At 47.0% G+C, this 12,966-nt stretch overlaps 1 protein-coding gene across 1 annotated transcript in view; it reads left to right on the top strand.

Annotated features, from left to right (window-relative positions):
• CACNA2D3 (calcium voltage-gated channel auxiliary subunit alpha2delta 3) overlaps nt 1-12,966 on the top strand; it is an 876,446-nt gene that overhangs the window by 645,941 nt on the left and 217,539 nt on the right. Inside the window, exon 17 of the mRNA XM_025885299.2 lies at nt 4,294-4,368. Within this exon, the coding sequence (XP_025741084.1) occupies nt 4,294-4,368 (75 nt within the window). The remainder of the gene's footprint in view (nt 1-4,293; nt 4,369-12,966) is intronic.

Consider the following 12,966-nt stretch of genomic DNA (forward strand, 5'->3'; position numbering starts at 1 on the left):
CAGAGAGACTTGGGAAACGGGGTGCACATCAGCCGGGGACAGCCACGGCTGAACAGGCTTTTCTCATCCAGGAGAAGAGCTCCAGGGAGCCGAGTGTGGATCACACCTCTCCCTCTTGATTAACACCTTGTAAAGATGAGTCAGCTCTTGGCTCTTGGGGTTTTCCCAGAAGATAGAATTCTTTCTTTTCCCTTAGCTTCATAGATTTTCCCACAAGCAATCAGACTTCCTGTAATTTTTATTAAGAATTCCAGACACCCTAGCAATAACTTCCAGACACCATAACCTCTGTTAACATAATGAGCCATTTTATAATTGGGTTCACTTCATTAGCCCAAAGGCTCTGCACTTGGAAGGGAAGCACCTCCTTCCCTGGGGTGTTGGACCATGAGGATCCCGGACTCTAGGAGAGCATGCTTCGGGATGAGGGCCCTTTGGGCAGCCCCAAGTGCTGGAAGGCCCTGTGTCTGATTTGTTCCTCTTACTCCATAGGACTGCACGGTAGAATGGACAGGAAGACTGGTTCTAGTTCAGATGAAACAAAAATTAGAGATTTCATCAGGATACTGATGTGTGGCCAACAATAAAGGTTGGGCATTGTCTTACTGTAAGCTTTTGGCTTTCTGAGAGGTTCATCCACAGAACGCGTTTTGAGGCTTACTCAGGATTTCTCTTCTTACGTCTCCATTAGGTTATGTCCACATGCCACCAACCAAGCAACAAAACATTGTGATGTTTTGTTCTCCTGGGAAAGACTTTAGCCAGATAGTTTCTGAATGTCAGGATGACTTTCTCAGGTACAGCCTTGCCAAGGACCCACTGTGCACCTGCTGTGGCACATCACCTTCCCCTTTTTGGCTCATTTGTATTACTTACTTTAGTTCAAACTTTAAAGACGAACTAGACAATATTTGGGTAAAAGTCTTAAATACTCATGAACCTTACTGGAGCACGTGCCGTGTGCCAGATGTTATGCTAGGGGCTGCAGAAGTCAAAGATGAGTGAGATGCTCCATGCCCACAAAGAGCCCAATGTGATGGGGGAGGCACTGCCTCATTGAGAACAAGGCAGAGGAGAGAAAGAACCAGCGAGGGCTGAGAGGCAAAGAAGTAGGTGTCCCATTTTCATGCATTAGGGTGAAGGTAGTAGTGGAAACATTCTCAAGGTTTTATGGAAACATGGTATGGAAAGGAAGGAGCAATGGGGAGAGTCAGGAGAGACTTTTTATGGGACATTATCCCGATGCTGAGCTTATAGCATGGGTGAGAATTAACTGGGGAAGATGGGAAGGAGAGGTGCTCTAGACAGCTGACATTTATGAGTAAAGGTGTGGGTGGGAGAGAAAACTGCAAGGGGGTTGTTGTCACTGCCATGTACCCTAAGAAGCATTGCGTGGAAGGACATAGAGATGGGTAGGGACCAGGCCCCAGGAGACCTGATGGATAGCCCTGGGAATTTTATCTTACACATGAAAGAGGTCTTTAATGGTTTTATACGGGGGAGCTACAGGGTCACAGTTGTTTTGACCTTGATCAATCTGGAGGATAGCTTTGTTGGGGCCTCTCTTTGAGGCACGAAGAGCAGTTAGGCCCATTGTGGAAATCTATTACATTAAATCTACATGGATGGTGGGGTGGGGAAGCAGCAATGAATCTGAGTAATTTCTGCCAGAAAAAGTAGTGATTACTTGGATTAAGAAGTTAGGGATGAAAGAAAGAAAGAAGTCTAAGGCTGATGCTCTAGTTTCTAACTTAAGAGTCTGGGTGGATGGATGGTACTCCCACAGAGAGAGAGGAGCAGAAAGAGCAGCACCCACCATGTTGGGCTGGGCGAGTCTGAGGCACTTGGGGGATGTCCAGGTAGAGATGCCCTGGACACTGTTGGACACTTGGACCTGCCAATGAGGGGAGAGGCTACGGCTGGAGCACAGACCCAGGGATCAGCAGCATCCAGGTGCTTGCTGAAGCGTATCGGGGAAGAGAGCTAAAGCAGACAAGGGGCCCTGGGGATAGAAGCTTGGGGGAAAAGAGTGCTTGAGGGTGGGCGGAGAATGAGGATCCTAGAAACAGAGGATACCCGGGTGCATGGGGCCTGGAGGCTGAGGGCATTGAGAGTGTCAGGAGGGAGGGCAGTCGGCCAATACAACTGGGAAGATTCAAGAGAGCTTTCTGTAGGGCAGGGCCAGCCATCAGGTGGCCAGTGGCCATAGTAGAGAAGGGAGTTCTGGTGGCTTCTTGGTGGGGGGCAGGGGCACAGCAAAGGCAGATTCCGGTAGGTGGCACCAATGAGCAACGGGAGGCGGGGAGAGCAATTGGACAATGAGTGGAGGATGCTGGGTGGGAAGTCAGCGCAGCCTTTGCATTCCAGGGAAGGAAGCAGGGTGTAGGTCCGCTGTGTGGGATCTGGGCTCAAGTCCGTTCCCCTCATTGTTTCCCACTTCCCCCTTCTCCACTTTCTCCCTTCCCTGCTCCTCTTCCCTCCATCCCAACCACCAGTTTGACCACATGGTTTGACTTCGGCCATTGTGGAGGCGGGCATGAAATAATCAGTCTTGCTTGATGGATATCTTGATTCCTTATAATCAACCTCACAAATAATAGTTGTCATTTCGATTAGTACCATGCAAGAAAAGCAGAGTTTAAAGAGAGCATATACAAGGAGTTCTATCTTCTTCTGAATATTACCTCCTACAAGCAAACCAAGAACTGAAGTAACGTGCATTAGAAGGCACTGAATATATTAGCTGACTATAAAATATCACTTGTTTGGTCGAATTTTGAGTTTGCCTTTCCAATCAAATACCACTTTTGTCTTTAATGGAAAAAAATCAAACTCCCTGAGTCCTTTCTGACCCCTTGAGTCCGTATTAAACTGGGACATAATAATGGTAATTAATTCAGTGTTGACTGTGTCTGACATTTTTCCAAGAGACAAGATGAAAGAGACGATATACATCTCAAAGGATAAGAAATCTCTGGTTTATCTTTCACAGAATAATGAAATATACTTTATCATTAGAGTCTTGTAGAATCTTATTAAGACTTGCTGTGCAAGGTAACTCCAGGAGAAAATGTCTGTTGCCCTTGACGACCACGTGCATATTTGCTTTATGTAATGCAAGGGAAACTTTTAATTGTCGGTGTTAAATTCTCTGAGGTTAATTCCACATCACCTTGACGTTAAGCTAACAAGCAGACAGGGTCATTCGTGGTTTGTAAACTCTGTTGTCTGGATCATTTAATAGTATCATATTCAAAAAAGTGAGCGGCAGAGAATTTGAAAGAAAAGGAACAGTAAGGGCTCAGAACTATGAAATATCTTGTAAAAAAAAAGGGGGTTTTTTTTTTTTTTTCTTTCCTCTCCCCTTTCACGACTCTGGCAAAGTGGGTTGCATTTTCTTTCTTCAGAGAGAGAGATCAGTATGGGTTTTATGCCAGGGGCCATTTTAATACATGAATGATTTGTAGGTAAATTTATTGTAGCCAATGGGTGCAGTCAACTGTGTAATAGAAATATTGTCAAAAAGCCGGGATTATTATTTAAATAAGTGCAGTGTTAAATTTGATTACATACTTTTTAAAGCTAATAAAACATTTCATTGCTCTCAAACTATTTCCCATAGTCCCATTTAGTCAGAAAACATAAATTAAGTGAGGCTCTGCATAGAAAATGACCCAGGCTCTGTGTCGATGGAAGCATGCATGGAAAAGCTTGGCAGGCTCCAAATTTAAAGACGAAAGGATATAAAAAGGGGTTGGCAGGCTCCTTTCTGGGCTGGTGGGGACACTTTTATCCTTGAAGAATTATGGAAAATGACTGCCTCGTGCATGCTCGAGATGGCCCCTATGGGTGTGGACTTGTAGGAAGTCTAGATGTGAATCAGAGGAGGCCTCCCCTTTGCTCTCCTTATCATGGGGAGATGGAAGACACCCATGTGGATAAAACTCTGTTTGCTTGACAGAGGGTCTTACCAGAAACATCAGCTACTTTCTTTAAAAAAAAAAAAAAGGAATTGTTTTTGTTTTAAATAAATCAAAGTAAGGCCCTTGGATGCCAACATGGGATGTGACATTTTAAATTGTGCTATTTGCCGAGCTTATCCTGTGACAGGTCTTCATTTCTACCAAATGTCAAGGATCAACGCCTTGCATTCATTTTAATGAAATATTGTGCTGATAAGGGTTATGAATGCCAAGTTTAAGCTGTAAATTACTAAATGTCGGGCTGCTTTACGCTTTGTGAATCCACCAGGGAGCCAGATAATGAAGGTTTCTTTCTCACTTCTTCTTACAGTTAGGGATTCACGGTTATGCCTTTGCAATCACAAATAATGGATATATCCTGACGCATCCAGAACTCAGACCACTGGTAAGAGAAATGCCTGTTTCTATGTTTCTCCTTTTATGATTTTAAGAGATTTTCTTCGGTTCTACAGTGATGACACTTTGCATCAGTGTTTATTTTGAAAGTTCAATTTATAGTATTTTGACACATAATACATAAGTGATGTAGGATAAATATATTTACTATCATTCTTTTGTATATAAATCAGTATATATCTATGTGCATTTTTTAATTTATTTCACATCTGCCAACACATGCAAAAAAATTTTAACTCCAGACATTTAAACCCATCATAATGGGTACCTTTATATAACAAACGATCTCTCACACTCCAGCGAGACCCACTTATTACAAGTTACATTGGACACAACAAATTAGACCCAGGATCCCTGGAAATTCATTACGGTGGGATTTGCCCCTGAATTCCATGGCCTAAGCTCAGTGCCTCCTGTGTTGAAGATATTCAACAATGCCTTTTTTGTTTAATTTGAACAGTGGAGATTTTCTCCATTCCCTGCCTAAGCCATATCCAGTAGCATTGTTTGGTGACCTGATGTGTAAACCATTTTCCTTCTGAAGTGAGTGGGGTCGGGCCAGATCCAGGACAGCCCCTGGTGTCCTTGTCCACCCTGCCTCCTGGGGAGAGGCTGCCTGGAGCACTGTGTTGAGGAGGGGTCCGAGGGGCAGCCAGGCTCAATGGTTGGGAAGCGCTGGGCTGCTGATAGTCTCCCCTGTGGACTCTGGAGGGACGTTGGCGGTGAGCGTGTTTGCTGTCTCTGGTCTAGTTTCAACGTGCTGAAAGAAGGACAGCCCTTTGGGTTTGAGTGTGTTTAGCTAATTTTACAGAAGATATAAAGTCATAAAAAAAATAATACTATACACTCTGCTTTTGAGAGTTAAGAAAGTGTAGGTGGTTTTGTATAGCCACACACACCCGTGTTTCCTTGCACCCACCCACCCCACACATTCTCGTTTCTTTCATTGTGATCAGAAAATAGTGGCTCAGGGTCTACTGGGCAAATGTTTGCTGGGGCAGCATCACAGGGACCAGTTTGCTTCTCCCGTGGATCCTTGTCTAGAAAGAGCTGGTGTTTGAACAGCATCATCATCCAACTTTGCTCTAATCGCCGTGCTATTTGTGGAGTCATGGCCATGTCATGTGGATCTCATATGCATGCTTTAAGATGGGACTTATGGTAATATTTGATTTCAACAATCTTTTTATCAGAAAAGGGTTGCATTAACTGGTTAGCTGATTCCAAATGTAACTCAGAATGATTGAAAAGTCTGATTGAAAAAGCTACTAATTTCTTAAGGGTGTTTAAGTCTAAAAATATTTTTAAGTCTAAAAAGCTTAACCTGTTACCCATGCCCAAGCCACTCGGGGTTGTCTGTTGAGGGTGGGAGGAATTACGTGTTTGTGGTGGAATATGGGCTCCTAGTGCTTATTTATTACAAACTGGAGTGGAACAGAGTCAATAAAACAATCAAACCTGGATTCTCTGCCCTTGAATGAATTAGCTTCCTATTTATCAGCTTTTTAAAAAGGAATGAAATGGAACCAGGCATCAGAAGTCACCAAGGTAACCTCTCTCTCTCTATAGCAAGGGAGATGAGCAGCCCCCACCTGCTCAGTTGACTACAGTGCCTTCATGGTCTTTTATATCTCCAGGTCATGCAACAAATGGCTTGTTTGCAAATAGTCCATCTGATACACGTTCCAGAGCTGTGGCCACTGAGGGGGCAGATGAAAGGCTTCTGGAAAAGCAGGGCAAGCAGCCAGCACCCATCATCCCATGACAGTGCAAGTGCTCACAAATACAAGTCCTTTCTGTTCTTCTCACTGCTAAAACACTGTAGTGAATGGTTTCACCAAAAGTGATGGCCAGGGTCAAGTTCCCATAAATGGGATGGCCCAGGCAAATGCCCCGGCCTCTCACCTGTGAAAATCCAAACCAGATGGACCACTTTGCAATTGATCCATGATAAGAACATAAGGGGTGCACCTGGGTGGCTCAGTCAGTTGAGCATCTGACTCTTGGTTTTGTTCAGGTCATGATCTCGGGGTCATGAGGTGGAGTTCCGCTTCAGGCTCCGCGCTCAGCATAGAATCTGCTTGAAGATCTTCTCCCTCTGCCCCTCCCCTCACTCTCTCTTGTGCGCACGCTCTCTCTCTCTCTCTCAAATATAAAATAAATCTTTACAAAAAAATAACATAAGGAATGGCCAGGCCGTTTATCAATCTCTGACCCTGATTTCATGAGGTACTTAGGAGTGGTTTGGAGTGATGCCAACCATTGAGGATTACATGAACGAATCCACCTGAGTGTGATCGATAAGTGGATGTGGACTCTGCCTTAAGTTTTATATTTTCCTCTTGGACAAAAGACAGCGGTGAAGTGGGAAGAACTCAACTTTAGCAACACACAGGTTGCCCTTGACTCTTGTCTTGCCATATCCTATCTGGGTGACTTTGGGGTAGTCACCCAGCCTCTCTGAGCTTCATTTTCTCTTGGGATCCTGCCGTAACCATAACGTAGAGATCGTAGCTTTGTTGTCAGAGTAAATGGGATAATGCATGCAAAAAGCCTTGTGTGACAAAGCAGGCCCTGGGACACCATGGGGACGGTGGTGGTCACACCGGCTTCCTGTTTCTGTTATTTTGCTAGCTCTATCGATCTGTGCTCTGCTGCTATAAAGGTTGGAGGATGTTGTGGTGGTGGATACTTTGGAGGATCTAAAGGACACTTTTTGATGATTCGGTTGCTTCAGACTGTTATGATAAACGTTGGCGAGGATTGTACACACGCCCACACACACACATGCAGGCACTCACGTGCACACAGTGTCAGTTTCCTAGGCCATCTCTGGTCTGGAAGACAGGTAGACGACAACTGTACCATGAGGTTCTTTTTGAGCTCTCCCATGTGTGGAAACTAAGTTCGTTGTTGTTGTTTGTCTGTTTTCAAAAGTATCAATACAAGTAATAGTAAGAATTGTGGTAACGGAAGAGTGATAGGTCAGCTAGCTAAGCGTCTGTCCACGTGGATGGAACTCTCCTGGCGCTGGCGTGCACGAGTGGTCAGTTCATCTCAGTTTTGCTTACTCCCACAACAAAGGCAGAACGCTTTTCCCCTTCCTTTTCCCTAAGCACCAGCCCCCTCAGCACACAGGAGGGACTCAGGAGGTGAGCCAAAGAAGGGACCCTCTAAAGCCACTGTTTGTTTCCACTTCTTTTGGGTCCTTCTGGAAAATGTTACTTGTGAGCTTGCCCTGGAAACCAGGCATCTGCACCGGACATCAGACTCCCCTGCTCAGACCCCTCCCGCACAGCTAGGGACAGCCAGCCGTGCTCCCCTGGCTACCTGGGGTGGGGAACCCTCCTTCCAACCCGACTCGCCTCTCCCACGCCCTCATGAGTTCTCATTATAAATGGACGTTGCCCTTGGTTCTGGCCAGGCCTGCCAGATTCGCACGGTGGGTGAGTGTGGGGTTGTGGCCAGCACCAGCATGGGAGGATGGCGCCAGCTCCCTTAGAATAACTCCGCTTCCCTCTCCCTCTGCCACCGAGGCTGTTTCTTGCCCCTGCAGCCAGAGGAAAGAAGTGGGTTTCTTTGAAGCACAATACCAATATTTTTCTAATTTGTCCAATAAAATCTTTCCCTTGAACTTCATGTTTGGCTTGATTTTATCCAGTATTTTCTTTAATCTTGTGTGATTTGGGTGTGAATCATGAGGCGTCTCCAAAAACAGCTCAGATATAGGAGCCTTCACTCAGACTTGCTTTCATTTCATTGGCAAAATTGCCAATGAATACTTTTCTGTTGATAACCGGGCTCTCTTTCGTCTTTCTCCAAGTGTTTCTCTGTATCCTTGCTACCACCTTGTGACTTCTGGAAGACTGGCGTTCATGCAGCACACCTGGGTCCAGGTGCGCTGGGTCCCGTGCTGGCCTGGGGGCCACATCACTGTCTTCCAGTCCTTCGTCGTGTGGGAATGGGACAACATCACAGTAAGAGGGACTCAAATTAGACCTGGAGGAATGCTGTTCAAGTAGTTCTTAGACATCTGGAAGTTTTATTCTGGATCTTCACCACCCTTTAACATTCAGGTTAAAAAATATTTCAAAGTATAGTTACTGTTAGATTTCGTTTTCTCGTGTTTTATTTTCCCCACGTCTTCCAAATATTTATGGATTTTTTTTCCCTAAAACGTGGAGCCCTGACTGTATGTCTTTTTCTCTTGCCCAACAGGGCATCGAGGGAAATAAAATTGGGAAGGTGCCACCATTAGCATGACCTGATTTTTGTTGAAATTTTAGTGTTCCATCTGCCCCTGCATTTTAGAAGGGAGGGTCATCTGAGTTGATTTCCTTCCCCAAGGAGGCCTGGAATGTGGACCTGGTCAAACCACCAAAAGAACACAAATAAGTCTCCTTTCCAGGAGCCACAACACAGGCAGGGCTCCACCGAGAAGCCTGGGGCAGGACTCATTTCCACGGAGACCGCGTGGACATCTGCCAAAAGCTGTTCGCTCTGCGTCTGTAAGCCCGGGAGATGGGGAAGGATGCTGGAGGGTTTCTCTTCTGGATGAAAATTTGCCAGTCACATCAGCCACTGGGTGTTGTAGGTGGATGAAATGGGAGGTGGGGATGATGGAGAGAAACCTCTGTTCATCCCTTCAGTGTTTGCAGGGCGCCCACTACGTTCTAGACCCGAGCAAAGTGCTCGAGGTGATTACAGAGATGTGCCCTACCTCAAAGAAGGGCTGACTCAAAATCTAAAAGGATGGATAAGATTTTATACTTTGGGTGCATAAGTGACTGTAGACATTACTAGGGAGGGTGCATTCTGTATGTTTGTTATTGTTGTTGTTGGTTTTACTGTGTTTTTCTAACATCCATTGATGATTAATTCTATGACAGGTGCCGTGCTGTTTTACATTAACTAATTTAATAGGAAACCTATTAATAGGTATGGTGCAAAGGTCCGGAGGCTCAAAGGAAGGGCGCCTGTGGGGACAGGCCTGGGAAGAAGGTGTGTGGAGAAGGCAGCCTGGGGTCAGACTATAAACAGATGTGCATGCCAGGCTGAGGAGCTACAGTTCTCTGAGGGGAAGGCAGATTCCCGCCTTGTGATAAAGTGGTAAGGTGACTAGGAAGTTTCAGACCCAGATCCAGTGCCATGGGCTGAGTTCTCCGTTGGTTGAATCTTCAGGAAATGGGAGGCAGAGTGGTGGGAGACCAAGCGGCCCGGTCTCTGCAGCCACATGGATGAACAACAGGGTCATAACTGGACGATTATAGTTAGAATCTGTCTAGACTGGCACCGTCTAGTAAAAATATAATGTGAGCCACAAACATGGGCTGCTTATGTCATTTACAATTTTCCAGTGGTCACATCTGAAAAAGCAAAAGGGAAACAGGTGGAATGAAGTTTAAGAGTATATTTTGGTTAACCCGGTATATCCAAAATCACAGAGTTTCAACATAAAATCAATAAAAAAATTATTAATGTGCTATTTTCTGTTATTTTCATACTAACCTTTGAAATCGGATGTGTCTCTCATGCTCTCAGAACATCTCATTTAGACTAGCCACATTTCAGGTGCTCCAGACGCTAGCGGATGGGACAGCACAGGTTGAGAGTGTGACCAGACATTTTGGACCCTTTCCTTAAAGTGGGTGGGAACAAACTCCACCACCGGCAGCATCTCTGGTGCTCTTCCATCCTTGTAGTCTGTGCAAACAGTGGGTGGCTAGTTAGTGCCCTCCCTTGTGGCCTCAAAACCCACCCCCACCCCCACCCCCACCCAGGCTGCAGAGTGGAAGCCGGGAGTTGTGTCGGAATCCAGGAGCATGAGGTCGGAATCCAGGAGTGGCATAAGGTCGATGGCCAGAGCGTATGGGCTCCTGGGTTTGGCCATGTGGCTCTGGCGGTTTCAGCCATGTGATTTCACTCCTCAGCCATGCGATTTCACTCCTAAGCCATGCAGCCTTCCTCAACCAAATGCACAACCCAGGCCAGCGAGTGGGAAGCCTTAGCTGCCTGGGGTGAGCCCGAACTGTTGGGTTTTCTAAATCAGAATACTCAGACACCCACACCATGTCTTTGTTCTGCTAAACTCACGTTCACTCTTACAGGAGCCCAAATGGTGCAGATACATGTGCTGTCTTCCCACCTATCACAGAATCTTTCCACGCTCTCTGGGATTCTGCGTTGCTGTGTCAGCCACTGGCTCTCCACAGCCCGAGTTCTGGCTGACCTCCCCAGCCTTTCCCATGGGGCACTCCTTGAGCGTCCCACTCTAAATGTTCATTCTGCCACCTTGGTCTTGTGGACTCTGGGTGGTTCATTTTTCCTTGTCCTTCTGCTATTGGACATGGGTTGTAGATGAGCCCTCGCAGAAGATCATAGAACATGTGAATTAACACACGGACGTGCTAATAAATATATTCTTATGCTAGAGTCCTCTAGGAAGGAGCTTAGAAGTTGGGGGCACTATGAGAATCCTTGTCCAGATCCAACTGACTTAGCTCAAGCAATGGACCATGTGAAGGGCTTCTGTACCGTCGCCAAAACCGTTGATATGGAGTTGAAATGCGATCTTTAGATCATCGTGCAAATCTTTGGTTATGCAGGGGCTGCCTCCATCCCACACATCTCATGGTTTTATTGTTTTGGTAATCCCTGCGCTGGAGACACCTCAGTTCATTTCCCTTCATTTCTTCCGCTCATCCACACCTACTCATTGCAAATGAGAAGTGTTCTTTCCTGGTCCACAGATGTGGGTGTGGCCTCCCCATGCCTTTTCCCACCCCCCTCACGTTCTATTGGATCTGGCTGGAAAAATGTGCCCTGAGCCTTCCCATCTCTCTCTGTCTCTATGCGCTGGTCAGGGCCACCGTTCTTCTGTCTCTCCCAGATGGCTGCGGTCCCCACTCTGCTTCTCTCTGGGCACCTGGGTTTGCCCCGCCCCCCCACCCCCGCCCTGGCATTATTCACTCTGCAGATCAAAGGGGGCTTTCACAGATGTCAGTCAGATGGCAGGGCTTCTGACTGGAATTTAGTGTGAAACCCAAACTCCTGGCTGTGCCCCGAGCACCCTGCTAGATCTGGCTCAACCTCCTTGTTCTGCCTGAGCTTATGGGGCTGCCCACGGTGCTCACCTGTGTTCCGGCCACATGCTGGCCCTTTTGTCCATTCCTCCAACCCCCCAAGCTCCTTCCTGCTCTGATCCTTGTTCCTGCTCTTCTCTCTACCTGGAATCTCATCCCAACCACACTGGTGGCTGGCTTGTTCTCATCTTCTGTGCCTCCTAGAGATGTCAGCCCTGCAGAGAGGCTCTCCTGCTTGTGGACCAAAGGAGCCACCCCCTCCCCCACCCCGTCACATTCCCTGCTATCCTTTCCTTGGATCACTAATCGCTCTTGGGAAATGTTGATGTGTTCAACTTTTCCCCTCCTGTCGCTTGATGGTTCCTGGGATTTCGCTGCTGAACAGAAGAGAGTCAGTAAATATTTGTTGAATGATTTTGATGATGTTTGAATGATGTTGATGACTATATGTCTGGGTACCAATTTCCCACAATAAATGAGAAGTGCAGGTGCCACACATTCACTCATCAAACGTGTATTGAGTCCTTGCTATATCAGGCACAGAAACTGAATTACATGTGATTGGTCAGTCCCTCCTCTCTTTCCACCCCTCCCTGTGCCCTCCCGCTTGCCTGCAAGCATTCATCAGATGTTCCGAGAGTCAAGCACTGTGCTAGCTCATAGGGACATAGACGCAGGTAAAAGGGTGTCTCTGCCCACAGAAGCTCACTGCACAAAGCAAGAGTTTCCCTGACAGCGCGAGAGAGGCCAAGAAGAGTTAGGGGTTCACAGTGGGAGGTAAATGCTAAGTTAAACGCTTTTCTTGAGGAAAGATGCCCTTGAAATGCAGGAGGGCTTCCCAGAGGAGGTGGCATGCGCCCCAACCGCATGCACCCATCCACCCTAGAGGATGTTTTCCCCGCTCAGTGGGGGCCACACCCTTTCCCCAGGACCGCTTTCCTCAGCCCTGGCCAGACACACGACTTCTCGCTCTGGTCTCAGAACCATGCAGGAGCCTGTCAGGGGGTTTCACTTCACTTCCAAACCTTTATCCCAAGTGCCGAATTTCTTCTCGCCCTCCACTCGGGCTGCTGATGAACTGAAGGAGACTCCCCAGTAGGTGGCGCCCGGGCACCGCCGTGCGCCCTGTCCCTGCGCAGATGGTGTCCCTGCCTGAGGCACCTTCTCAGAACGAAGCCCGGGCGACTCCAGCTTAGGCCTGGTCTGAATCCATTCCGTTTCGTTTTCAAAGAAAGAATTAAGGGATGCCTCGCAAGTGTATCTGCTCAGAGGAGTGTGTTCTCTGAGAAAAAATAAACACGGTTGTGTGGCCCCCGTGTAGCAAGCCCGTTCTTTTTGAAATACATCATTTGGCCAAAGAGGAGACAGAGCCTTGCATGCCTTCCTCTTGAGGAAATTGTTGAAGGCACCGTTTGCACGGCCCTGGTCTGGACAGTTGGGTGCCAGCAGCGCAGCCCTGAGCGGGGAGTGCTTTCACCTCCAGAGCCTGGGGATGAAGCAAGGTC

Source organism: Callorhinus ursinus, unplaced genomic scaffold, assembly GCF_003265705.2.
Source record: "Callorhinus ursinus isolate GAN/ISIS: 27379988/994484 unplaced genomic scaffold, GSC_fseal_2.0 scaffold15, whole genome shotgun sequence".
NCBI classification, from domain to species: domain Eukaryota; kingdom Metazoa; phylum Chordata; class Mammalia; order Carnivora; family Otariidae; genus Callorhinus; species Callorhinus ursinus.